Genomic DNA, 13876 nt, shown 5'->3' with positions numbered 1-13876 from the left:
CTCAGGCCGCCAAACTTCCGGGGTCTGTGGAGGCCAGGGAGGCAGGCCTTCCTCACTGCGCCTCAGGCCGCTGCACTTCCAGGGTCCCTGGCCTCCACTGGACGTAAATATTTTATATTAATATTTTCAAAACCCACAAAACAGCGAGTATGATAAAAGCGAAGTAGTGAGGGAACACTGTATATAAAATATCTGAAGTAGGCAAAGGAATTTCAATTTAGGGACAATCCCAATGGATGCAAAGTCACACCACTTTCATAATTTAGATCAGTGGTTCTCAACCTGTGGGTCCCCAGATATATTGGCCTGAAACTCCCAGAAATACCAGCTAGTTTCCCAGGTGTTAAGATTTCTGGGAGTTGAACATCTGGGGACCCACAGGTTGAAAACCACTGATTTAGGTTGAGAAGGGACATGGAATTTACAGTGACTATTGTGTTTACTCCCCATTGTCCAGTTTTCATGGCCATGCCTTGTTCCTTCATGATTAACACATGACTCAGTTTATTCACCAGACTAAACAAATTGAACTGAACAAGCTTTCTCAATCCATGTTTGCTTGCGCAACTATGAAATAACCCATAATCTTTAAGAAACCACGTATAAACAGAGCTACTACAGAATCACTGTATATGAAAATATTAATCACAAAATGCTATCTTTATTTTCTGATAGTTATAAGAAAAGGGAAATACAAGTTGCACCCCAACGTATGTTTTATTTGTTGCATGGTAAACATAAAAAAGTTGATAATCTCTACATTTCTCTGCCAACCACAAGTGCAAAATATAGCAATAATTCAGTAGTTTGCAAACAGATGTGTATAGTACTAAGTATACTAACAAAGCAGAATCAGTAAAATAGAGTAAAAAGCCTTCTGCTGTAGATCATGGAAAAATGTTTATTCTTTCAAATCTAAAATACGTACATTTGACTGGAAAAGCTTTTAAATTAAGCTGTGCCTTTTTTCTCTCCAAAGCTGATCTTCCAGTAGTTTTGCTCCCAAGAAAGCTTTACGCAGCTATTCGTGGTTTAGAAAACTGGCAAAACCAGTTACAAATTTTAGAACATCTATATCCAAAAGATTTATACCAAGTCTTTCCCATTACAATCAATACTGTCTCTTACAAACTTTCAAACGTATCATCTTTGTTTTATTTTCATTTATTTTATTTATATTATTTTACTTATATATAAAATAGAAAATGTATTCCCATTAGGAAGATGCAGCTATTTATGGTTTTGCCAACCCCAGAGCCAAGATTCAGCAGCTTGCTCTTAGTCTTCTGTTAAAAGCAGCATTCTGCTTTAACCTGTGACATATGTTAGATCTTCCAGATTTCACCAAAAGCACAAGGCAGCCATTTGCATCTGTGTGGTGCTCCCTCTTCTGTTTCTAGTGAAACATTTATTTGGTCTTCTTTTCCATCACGTGCTCCTGTTTCTTCACTTTTTCTGCATATGAATTATACTGAGAGTCTGTACCAAAGAGTTTATCCCACCATGTGAAGGTTGAAGAATAGTTGCCAATGAAATTCATATGGTGGAAATCATGAAAGCGAGCCCCAGCATAGAAAGGTATCAAATGCATAGGATTCAGAGGAATGTCGTAGCCACTACAGAGAAAGAAATGAAACATTTTTCAGTACAGATACAAAGACACTTCTTACATTTCAAGTACAGCTAAAAGTTTCAACATTCGATATTAGACACATCTCCTCAAAAGCAAATCCCAAAAACTTCAGTGTAGTCCTAAAAGTGTGAATATGGAACTGCAACCTGAGAAATTTGGTTCTGTATCAAATAATTTTTTGAAGTTAAAAAATTATACGCAAGTTTGAACAGTATGCTTCTGAAGTTGACACTTCAGAAATAAAGCCCATCAGAGAGGGAGAGTTGCCCCAAGATAACAGTGTGCATACTTTAGAGCAGTGGTTCTCAACCTTCCTAATGCCACGACCCCTTAATACAGTTCCTCATGTCATGGTGACCCCCCGACCATAACATTATTTTTGTTGCTACTTCATAACTGTAACTTTGCTACTGTTATGAATTGTAATTTAAATATTTGATATGCAGGATGTATTTTTATTCACTGGACCAAATCTGGCACAAACACCCAATATGTCTACATTTAAATACTGGTGGGATGCGGGAGGATTGATTTTGTCATTTGGGAGAGTTGTAGTTGCTGGGATTTATAGTTCACCTAAAATCAAAGAGAATTCTGAACTCCACCAATGAACCAATCTTGGCAAACAGAATTCCAATGACCTACAGAAAATACTGGAAGGGTTTGATGGGCATTGACCTTGAGTTTTGGAGTTGTAGTTCACCTACCTCCAGAGAGCACTGTGGACTCAAACAATGATAGATCTGGAACATACTTGGCACGGATACTCAATACGCCCAAATGTGAATACTGGTGGAGTTTGGGGAAAATAGACCTTGATATTTGGGAGTTGTAGTTGTTTGGATTTATAGTTCACCTACAATCAAAGAGCCCCTTGAACCCCACCAATGATAGAATTGAGCCAAATTTCCCACACAGAATCCCATGACCAACAGAAAATACTGGAGGGATTTGGGAGGAATTGACAGTGATTTAATGACTCTCTGCTTGGAGTCACAGAAACAGCCTTCCCTTTGGCTGAGAAGCCAGCCAATTACAGCAGGAGGAGGGCTTATGGTGAGAGGATTCACTGTCTGTTTTCAAAAAGGAAGAGAAAGATAGGTAGAGATCTTTTTAGCCTTCTCTGCCAAAGGGGTTCATAAGACCAGCAGAAATATGTGTTTTCTGATAGTCTTTGGCAACCCCTCTGAAACCTCCCTCGCGACCCCCAGGGGTCCTGACCTTCAGGTTGAGAAACACTGCTTTAGAGGAAATTCACTGCAGAAGTGAAAGAATGACTTACAGGAACTTGATGGACCATGCCCTAATTCTTTGTGAGTTTCATAACTTTGAAATTAGACCACTATTAAAAAATATTTAGCGTTTTAAATAATAATAATAATATAGGGGCCTATATTTGGCACAGACTGATAGCTAGCCCTCACATTAACCTTACCCATGTGTTTTGTAGTTTTATTAGATGCATAACATATCTACTGGGTAATTATTAGTTAAAAGTAATGATGCAGTTTTCGGAGCTGCAATATCTCAGGCAGGATCTGCAAAACCAGTTTATGCTGTAGGGATAGATAAGATCTTTATCTCAGAATGTCTAGGAAACTTGTTAGTGCGAGTGAGGCAATTTCTCCTTCCTAGGAAACTTGTTCGTGAGAGTGAGGCAATTTCTCCTTCCTCACCCTAGGGAAGTGTGAGCACTTTTCAAAACAAGGGGGGGAAATCAGGAAAAATCATATTCTTTGAACTTATCCTGAACACGTGAATGGGAAAAACTGATCTGTTGGGGGTATCATCTACTTCATTATTATAATCCCAGTGAGGAGTAAGATTGTTTTAATAATCTGAAGGAACCTAAGCTAACTTTGGGTTGCTGTGAGTTTTCCGGGCTGTATGGCCATGTTCCAGAGCATTCTCTCCTGACAGTTCGCCCACATCTATAGCAGGCATCCTCAGAGGTTGTGAGGTCTCTTGGAAACTAGGCAAGTGAGGTTTGTATATCTGTGGAATGTCCAGGGTGGGAGAAAGAGCTTGGGTCTGCTTGACGCATATGTGAATGTTGCAATTGGCCACCTTGATTAGCATTGAATGGCCTTGCAACTTCAAAGACTGTCTGATTCCTGCCTGAGGAAATCCTTTGTTGGGAGGTGCTACTGATCGTTTGATGTCTGAAGTTCCCCTGATTGCTCCTCTGTATTTACTGTCCTGGTAGCCAGATTTTGTTCATAGCAGAGCACCTGATGAACCAACCTGGAAACAGCATATTATTTGAGAACACAGAAATGTTGGACCACTCTAAAAACCACCATGTCAAACTACACAGGGAAGCCACTGAAATCCACAAGTATGTAGATAATGTCAACAAAAAGGAGGAAAACATGAAAATGAACAAAATCTGGCTACTAGTATTTAAAAACTCTAAAATCAGGACAGTAAATAAACACAACACTAAGGGGAATTTCAGACATGAAACGATTAGGGCCAGCTAGCACATCCCAACTAAAGATTCCCCCAAGCAGTAATCAGCCAGTCTTTGAAGCTGCAAGGCCATTCAATGCTAATCAAGGTGGCCAATTGCAACATTCACATATGCGTCAAGCAGACACGAGCTCGTTCTCCCACTCTGGACATTCCACAGATATATATAAAGCTCACTTGGCTAGTTTCCAACAGAACTCAAAACTTCTGAGGATGCCTGCCATAGATGTGGGCGAAACATCTGGAGGGAATGCTTCTGGAACATGGCTATACAGCCTGGAAAACTCATAGCAACTCAGTGATTCCAGCCACAAAAACTTTCGACAACACATTGAGCTAACTTTCCCTTTGCCTTGAATTTTATTGCTGCATCCCACCAAAACACCTTCATGTGATCAACAAACCATTGTTTAGGTGCACCAGTAACACCATTTCATATTGACAGGCCCTTGAGCTTTAGTTGGCCTGGGAACCAAGTGTATCAAAGCCTCAGATTAATTACAAATTGGCATCTGGGAAATATGGTTAATGAAGGTCTTCAAAATTGTTTTTCTGTTTTCACTGCACAGGTAGGTGTGGTAAATGGTCAAAATTGTTTCTTTCTGTTTTCACTGCACAGGTAGGTGTGGTAACTGGTCAGGTTGTCAGTCATAATTAAATACTTTCATGCCCTAGCTATTTTAATTGGGAAAGGTATTCAGTGTCTTTGTAAAGCCAAAAGAGAAATAAAAGTGTAAGCATGTACAATTCTCAGACTATTTTAATTGTGTTTATTTTACAAAATCTCTAAAAGACAGAACTCACTGATACTTTAAAGAACTATTCTATAGAAAGGAACTGGCAGAAATACCTCTAAGTACTGCTTGCCGAAGAAAACCCTATGGACTCCATGGGGTTGTCATAAGCTGACAGGCAACTTGAAGACACACACATACAGACTGTGTGGTATAATCCTAAAACCTTTTAATCATATGTATCATTAAAAGCGATAAACTTACTACTACATAGGAATGGTGGTCCCAGTCTAAATTCAGACTTTTAGAAATGTAAAGGAAGTATTTAAGGGAACTTCTTAAGCATATAATGTAGATGTTGATAGATAATACTGTGCAATTCTGAGTGTGACAAAAGCATATTACTGGAGAAAAAAAAATGCGATTTACCTGTGGACATCTATGGTCTCCATCAAGCGGCAAATTACCCATGCCCACAAAAGCATCACATGGTTACAAAAGACCATTATTCCAATGAAAAACCCAGCCCCAAGGATAAGGGTTTCTAGAGGATGTGCATATTCAGCTTGCATTCCAAATGGAGCCTAAAGAGAAAGAGGGAAATAATTGATATTCACTAGGCACTGTATCACATACAACCATGTGTGACCCAGCTGCTCTATGAGAGTTTTTTTTCTCATTTAGAGATGGAATTAAACTCAATTTACTCTGTCTTTTCTTTCCTGTAAAGAACTTGAACCAGGATTTGAGAATGTTAATCATTCTACTCTTAGAATATTATAAAATCAACTGGCAATATAGAGCAATGATTACTTTCAGTTTTAGAAAACAAAATAAGAAATCTCTGGAAAATAATGAGGAGACAATTCACTGAATACGTGATATATTTAAAAAGAGAGGTTTCTGTTTAAGGAAAAGAGGTTGATTGAATTCCCATTTTATAAACTCTGCAGTGAGTTCAAAATAGAAGGATGACAAATAGTCTGACCTCCTATAGGGCAACTTCTTTTGCTTAAGATGGATAATCAGAATCAGATATAATTTTAAAGTTAGTAATCTGAAAGTAACCCTTTGGTGGCACAGTGGGTTAAACCACTGAGCTGCTGAACTTGCTGACCGAAAGGTTGGCGGTTCAAATCCGTGGAGTGGGGTGAGCTCCTAGTGTTAGCCCCAGCTTCTGCCAACCTAGCAGTTTGAAAACATGCAAATGTGAGTAGATCAATAGGTACTGCTTCTGCAGGAAGGTAAAAGTGCTCCATGCAGTCATGCTGGCCACATGACTTTGGAGATGACTATGGACAACGCCGGCTCTTCGTCTTAGAAATAGACATGAGCACCACCCCCAGAGTCAGACACGACTAGACTTAATGTCAGGGGGAAGCTTTAACTTTAATCCGAAAGTTTTTCTCTGTTGGTTTTTTCTAGCTATAACTTATTTACAAGGAGAAATATGCCCCTGTGAAAATTACACATATGTTGAACTTTTATTGTATTTAGTTTCTATCTTTGGTAGAGATGCACCACTGCAATTTTTAAATCCGGGCAGCCATTTCACTTTGAAAAGTTAATGAAAACAAACTGATCAAGCTCTCTATTTCCCAAAATAACATCACATGCCTAATATATCCATATCACTAAGCATTAACAATACAATTTATGACAATACATACAACAAACTCATGATGCACTTTGTGGATGTATTTGTATATCCTCTTGTGATGCAGAAGTCTGTGCAAAAAATAATGCCACGTATCTTCAATCACAGCGCATCCAAAACACTGGGCAAGCAGTACATACCTTTAAGTGAACAAAATGCATTACTTCTTGAGGTGCAAGAGTTTGTAATTCTTCCTTCCATAACACATTTTCCACCTTTCTAATTCTGTTTCTAGTAATAAAATCACCACTACACTGCCATCAAAAAATACATTAATTTGCAAATGAATCTGCAAGAATGATAAACTTTGCATATTTGAGATATAATATAGAACTTTTGAATGTATTTTAAATGATGCAGAAGTCTGTGCATTGTTGTGAGTGTGTGCCACACAATGAATGTCTAGGGTCAAGTAGATAGTCAATCTCTGGTTTCTAGCACCCTAGTCCAACATACAAACCACTATACCATGCTGATTCCCACATCATTTTTTTAAAAAAATAAAGTAGTTGGGTTGCAATCTGTGACATGACTTTTAAAAAGCTTAATATACATGATAAAATATACTAAAAGCTGCTGACAGGGTGTGTTCCTTTTTTCTTGTTTAAAATGCAACAGAAACTTGGGATTTTACAGTAAGAAATGCTGAAACCTATTTGCTAGTTTTCTCTAATTAAAACTTTCACTGCTAGCTCTTGGGTGATTACCAGAAACAAGTCAACTTTGCAGCTTGTTATGACAAGGACATGATAAGCCCCCCCCCCCCCCCCCCAAATATTCAGCCTGAAGCTATAACAGAGAATGCAGAATCTGAACTCATGTACTTACCATTTTGGCATGGATTCCCAGTCATAGGGAATATTGAAATATTCTGTGAAATAATAGGTGCCACATATCAGGGGCAGCTGAATGAAAAAGTGATTGAACATAAGCGTTTTGAAACATTTCCACTGTCTTTCCCATGTTTCTGGTTTATCCTGTAAGCAACAAAAAGTATTTAAATTATCTGTATTTTATAGGTAAATATAGTATGTCAAGATATGAATATATGAAGGATAAGATATAGTTTTAGTTTAAACTGCATTTTCCTAACAACTCCCATCAGCCCCAGCAAGTTATGTGGCTTAAGATTTTGAAAGTGTTGTTGAAGAGTGAGACATGTCAGTTGTATTATTTGGATCACTTTCACCTAATATTTTCCAATAATACAGATTTGCCTAGGGAAACTAAGCAAAACTATTAGTTAGTGAAACTCAAGTGGTATGGTAAAACGTAGATTCACTGCTACCTGGAATTCTCAATGTTTTAGCCAATTTTCGATATGAATCTCAGTGTCAGCCTATTAGCATACTAAACTTGATTAGGTGGGGATTGTGATACATAGATTTGTGATACTATATGAATATGTTTCTGGCAATGTGGGAAGACCAGACATAATGATTTTGTTGTAATAAAACAAAGTTACAAAGAGGAAAGTATGACAGGCACTCAGTTTAAATTATTTAAGCCTTTAGAGTCTGAAGCATGCTATTTCAATAGGGTTACATAAGCAAATGGTTAAGCAATCGGGCACACGGTTCTAATAAAAAGCAAGCCACTGTATCCTAGATCATGCAGAATTCTAGAAGATTCTTTAATCCCCTTGAAATGAACACCTCTTTTAGTAGATATCGTCATATTATTACCCAGGGAGAAAGATCAGGAAGAGAAAAAATGAGACAGTCCTCATTGCTTGGACAATTTGCCACTTGAGATACTATAATAATCAAAGCAAGGTTTTAATTCATACTGTACAGCTATTGCATGAATGGCCTTGAATGCATTTAATGAACACAGTATGGCTAAAAATGACCAAAAGTACTTTTGGCTTATGCACATTTATAACTTAAGCATCTTAAAGAGATGGGTTTGTTTAGCCTGCAGAAGAGGTTTTATTTAATGTGTAATGTTGTGATATATTATGTATGTATTCTGTATGTGTTCGCATTGAATTGTTGCTGTTGTAAGCTGCCCTGAGGCCCCCTCCGAGGGTTGAGAAGGATGGGGTACAAATGTTGGAAAGAAATAAAATAAATAAAGGTTGAGAGGGGACACGATAGCCCTGTATAAATATGTGAAATAATGTAATAAGAGGGAGCAACCTTGTTTTCTGTCACCCTGGAAACTAGGACTCAAAGCAAAGGGTTCAAACTACAGGAAAAGAGATTCCACCTGAACTTTTGGAAGAACTTCCTGACTATAAGAGGTGTTCAGCAGTGAAACTCTCTGCCTCGAAATGTGGTGGAAGCTCCTTCCTTAAAAGCTTTTAAACTGATGCTGGATGGCCATCTGTCAGGGGTGCTTTTCCTGCACGGCAGGGGATTGAACTAGATGGCCTGTGTGATCTCATCCAACCTTATTATTCTATGAACTCTTGATTTAACTACTCTAAAGTTTGCAGTTATCCAGTCAAAGTAAACAGGTGACTCTCCCACGTGATCCTCTTCATTAATTTCCAATTCAGCACAATGCTTTGGAATGCCAACTCAGGCGTAAATGTAATTCTGTTCAAGGGATTGGTGACAGCTTTAGAACTGAAATATAAGCTTATTTCTGGCCTTGGTGGGGAACTTGGTAGACAGACAGCAGAACATCTAGCATGCATTTAATACTGGACAAAGGCATTCAGAACTTCTACTTTACTGAGAACAGTCAGAAAAGGTAAAAACAGAAACTGTTGGTGCTCATTTAAATCAGGGATAGGCAAACTGTGCCCAGGGCCTCAGAGATCTTGCTGTCCTTAAGTGCAGTCTCCAAACCTCTCAAAGCCTCCAGATCCCTGCCATTTTTCTTCCAAACTACCTCAAAATCTTTCAAAATGAGCTAAAAGGGGGAAAGTTTTCTTTCCCCACCTTTCAATCCTCCAAACCTCTTAGAATAGATAAAAAAGAAGAGGAGTTGGTCAAAATGATGGTGGTAAGAGAACAAATCCAGGTGTATAGAAGGAAAAATGGCCTCTGCCCAATTTGCAGTAGCTTTTCATGATTTAAATGTATGCTTCCAAGCTAGGGGATCAGAAATGAACATCTTTCAATACTGAACAGCCAAATCAGCAATATCCAAATATAAATACCAGTCCAAATAATCTGTAATATAAGTCAGACCAGATTCATGAAATTATAAGCAACAAGAATATCATTCAGTCAGATTATTTCATTTTTAAACTCCCAATAACAGCAGAGTGGAGCATACAATTGCTCTCCTCTGACTTTCTCAGTAGGCAACCCATTACGTTAGATAGTAGAAGGGAGCAGAATTCATAAACTAAGGCAGGAGTGGTTTTCATGCAACTCTCCAGATGTTGTTGGACTGTAGTTTCCAACAACCTTTGTCAATTGTTTGGATGCTGGAAGATGTGGTTCAACAACATCTGGTGGGTCTCATGATTCCAACTCAAAGACTATGGAGTTCCAGGTCAACACCCACTAACTAGATTTATTTATTTATTTATTTGTTTTTACCATATTTATATCCCATTCTTCTCACCCCGAAGGGGACTCTGAGCAGCTCACATATAGGCACAATTCGATGCCACATAAACATATGCATTCTATTTAGGTCTAGAATGTCTCAGAAGACCAAATTCCATCTTACCTGTTGTATTTTGTACTTTTGCATAAAAGGTATGAATTGAAAAACAAATCCAGGCAAACATATTAAAAAATAAGAAAGTTCATGAATAAGAAGTGATCCCCAGGTTGCAATCTGGAATTTCGTGTAGTTATTCAGCATAGAGATCCAAGCATTTTTAAATGGCTGTTGCAGTGGATTCTCAGGCAGGAAAGAGTCTATATATTCTACAGCCAAATAGGCAGAATTCAATATGCTGACACTCTCGTTAGTTGCCATCTTTCAGTTTTAGTACATCACAATAGCAGCTTTGCCACAGGATCTCAAGAAATCTGCAAAATTACAAAAATTATTAACAATCAGTAAAACATAAAAAAGAGATTGGTCTGCTTTAAATGCGATTTTCCTGCTTCTTGGCAGGGGGTTGGACTGAATGGCGCACATCTCTTCCAACTCTATGATTTTATGAACAGTACAATGTGCAACTTTTCACCCTAGGAAGCAATGCTTCAGGTAATAAGTAGAAAAATAATTAGGGAATAAGCTCTTGCTCGGCTCAGCATGAAAAAAGAAGGAACAGCTACAACATTGAATATACTTGGAATACTTCTTCATTATATAATGAAAGATAAATGGATGATTTTATTACAGGTGTCAGTTGATTGACTAGACAGCACATTGACAAACTATCCAAGGTCATGTGGCCAGCATGACTGCATGGTGCAGTTACCTTCCCGCCGAAGCAGTGCCTACTGATCTACTCACAATCACATGTTTTCGAACTACTAGGTTGGCAGAAGCTGGGGCTAACAGCGGAAGCTCACCCCACTTCTTGGATTCAAACTGCTACCTTTTCCAGCCAGCAAGTTCAGCAACTCAGCGGTTTAACCCACTAAGCTACCGGGGGCCCTAAATTTATTCTATCCTAAAACTGTATAGGATCTTGGCCCAATTCTACGTATGATGCCTTAGCAAGCACAATCCTCATTATGTTTACTAACAAACAACATCGAGATCAATGAGCTTTACCCACCAATAAACATTCAAACTAGGGACAGCATGTTATGGTACGTTAAAAATGCCTGAACAGGAGTAGAGAGACTCTGCTTCAACTCTCAACCCAACAACATTTACTAATATCCAGTTTAACCTGCTTCGCATCATGTTATGGGGAAAACTGGATGGACATGAGTATGTCTACTCCAGGCAAGGGCAAAACTTTGGCTCTCCAGGTCTTTTGGATTTCAACTGCCACTAGGCTGTTAGGAGTTGTGGGAGTTGAAGTCCAAAACACTGGAGGGCTGAAGTTTGCCTATGCCTGATCTACACTGTATATTTAAGGCAATTTGGCACCACTTTAACTGCCATGGATCAGTGCCAGAGGAGCTGTAATTTTACAAGTCCTTATTATTTATTTATGACATTTATATTCCTCACCCGAAGGGGACTCAGAGCGGCTTACAAGATGTATATACATACAATATATTATATTATTACCATAGTACAATACCAGTATTATATATTACTATATTGTACTATACCATTATATTATAATATCATTAGTAATATTACATGTAATATAAAATATATAATTATAATATTGTATTATTATTAGTAGTAGTACTAGCCGTCCCCTGACACGCGTTGCTGTGGCCCAGGATGTGTATATGTGTTTTGTGTGTATATATATGTGTGTGTTTGTGTAAATGTGTGGTTTTGCACATGTGTTGTAATGCATTTTTTTTTTGTTTTTTGGCTTTCTAAATCCCTTCCACTGTGTTTTTCAGTGTTTTTATGAGTGCTGGTCACTTGTTGGCCTGATAGCCGGCCGGGGGGGGGGGGGGGGCTTGAGGGGCTTCAGCCTCAGGGTAGTCCGTGAGAAGGCCTTACTGGTACATTATTTCAACTGTTATGTTTATTCATATCATGACCTGATCACCATGTTCAATATATCCCATATGAATGGGGGTATTGGGATAATGATACAAAAGGTTTACTAGGGTAGATCCTGAGCCTCCTCCGAACCAAACTCAGCTCCCCCCCCCCAAAAGTAAACTCAGCCCCCCACGCCCCCGAATCAAAATCCTGGCTATGGGCCTGCTGATAGGTGTGTTGTGTCCAAATCTGGTCTCAATTCATCCAATGGCTTTTGAGTTATGTTAATCCCACAAATGAACATTACATTGGGTTTTGTGGGTTTTTTCGGGCTGTATGGCCATGGTCTAGAGGCATTCTCTCCTGACGTTTCGCCTGCATCTATGGCAAGCATCCTCAGAGGTAGTGAGGTCTGTTGGAACTAGGAAAAAGGGGTTTATATATCTGTGGAATGACCAGGGTGAGACAAAGGACTCTTGTCTGCTGGAACTAGGTGTGGATGTTTCAACTGACCACCTTGATTAGCATACAATGGGCTGACTGTGCCTGGAGCATTACATTTTTATTTATATAGATTATATTGTATTACATTATAATATTATAAATATTATATGTATACACAATATATTATATTATTAGTAAAACACAGGAGACAAGATGGAACTGTCTTCTGCCCCCCTCTTTCTTCACTCTGGCCTTCTATGTGACCTCGCCAAACTACAAATCCCAGGATTCCATAGCATTCAGCGGTGGCAGTTGAAAGTGGGGTCAAGATGCATTAATTATACAGCGTAGATGCAGCCTATATATGCCTTCAGTACCATGGAGAACTGACGAGGAATCAAGATAGTAATGATGCCACAAAATTAACAGGAAATCTGAATGCACATCAATAACAATTAACAGCAATTATAAGAGCTAAACACTCCCACATACGTGTTTCTTTATTCTATCATGCATCCCTCAGATAAATTCAACATGACAACAAACAGGCCAAAGGCCTTCCTCAACAGCGCCTTTGAGATACAAAGTTTAAGACGTCACGGATGTCTCGGGCCTCTTCCACACAGCTGACTAAAACCCCACATTATCTGCTTTGAATTGGAATATATGGCAGTGTGGACTCAGATAACCCAGTTCAAAGCAGATATTGAGGGATTCCTACCTTGACAGTCTGGGTTATGTGGCTGCGTGGAAGGGCCCTTAGATAGTAATGATGCCAGATTCCCCTCAGCCTCTCCCACTTCCTTCCCCGCCTGGGCTCACCTGGGCCAGCTCCGGCTCCCTCTTCCACACCTCGCGGCAACAATAACAAAAAGTGCGGCCGCCTCACGGCCGAGCTCTGAAATACTCTCTCCTCATTGGCCGCGGAGGACCGCCTCTGCCGCTGCGATTGGCTCCCGCGCGCCGCTTCGTCACCGTCAGGCGTGCGGCCGACTGAGCCCAGCTCATCCCGGCCGCCTTCCATTGGACGGAGGGATGGAGTGAGGATAGTCAGACTTCGGCCGATAGCCAATGGGAAGCGACGCCGGTCTAGTGACGGCGAGAAGGAGACGTGAGAAGAGGAAGCTACCTGAGAGGCAGGATTGTCATGGAAACCAGAGGCCTAATGTTTTCTTTCGGTCCTAGGCGGGCCTAGGAAAAAAATGGAATATAAGAAACTTAAGAATTATAGGGCTTTCTTTGTTTGATTAGATTAGTAGAGCTGTGGAATAGTGTGGCAAGCAAAAACTCTTGTATAGGCAAGTGCTGGTGTGATTTTCCTTCTGCTACATCAAATGTCTATCTGAAAAGTCTCCCAAACTTTGCAACACATTTTTGTGGGAAGAGAACATGAAGGGACCACACCTGGAATATTGTGTACAATTCTGGGCACCACAATTGAAGAGAGAGATT

General features: G+C 39.4%; 1 protein-coding gene across 1 annotated transcript; it reads right to left on the bottom strand.

Moving 5' to 3' along the window:
• Positions 1 to 641: 641 nt before the first annotated feature.
• On the bottom strand, positions 642 to 13351 carry MSMO1 (methylsterol monooxygenase 1). The gene is made up of 6 exons (XM_060778745.2): positions 13247 to 13351; positions 10130 to 10437; positions 7325 to 7473; positions 6510 to 6636; positions 5269 to 5423; positions 642 to 1616 (listed from the first exon to the last, which is right to left on the bottom strand). The coding sequence occupies exons 2-6, from the start codon at positions 10382 to 10384 to the stop codon at positions 1409 to 1411; spliced, it is 894 nt and encodes a 297-aa protein (XP_060634728.2). The 5' UTR covers positions 10385 to 10437; positions 13247 to 13351; the 3' UTR covers positions 642 to 1408.
• Positions 13352 to 13876: the final 525 nt, after the last annotated feature.

The sequence above is a fragment of the Anolis sagrei genome, chromosome 5, assembly GCF_037176765.1.
Source record: "Anolis sagrei isolate rAnoSag1 chromosome 5, rAnoSag1.mat, whole genome shotgun sequence".
Lineage (NCBI taxonomy): Eukaryota > Metazoa > Chordata > Lepidosauria > Squamata > Dactyloidae > Anolis > Anolis sagrei.
This window is presented reverse-complemented; position numbering and strand designations above follow the sequence as displayed.

What these genes read in the sequence shown, in the direction of transcription:
- MSMO1 (XM_060778745.2), bottom strand. Translation starts at nt 10,384, where the DNA reads ATGGCAACTAACGAGAGTGTCAGCATATTGAATTCTGCCTATTTGGCT. An exon ending in TGGGAATCCATGCCAAAATG is followed by an intron (nt 6,637 to 7,324) that starts GTAAGTACATGA and finishes GTTCACTTAAAG; the next exon opens with GTATGTACTGCTTGCCCAGT. An exon ending in AAGTGCATCATGAGTTTGTT is followed by an intron (nt 5,424 to 6,509) that starts GTATGTATTGTC and finishes CTTTCTCTTTAG; the next exon opens with GCTCCATTTGGAATGCAAGC.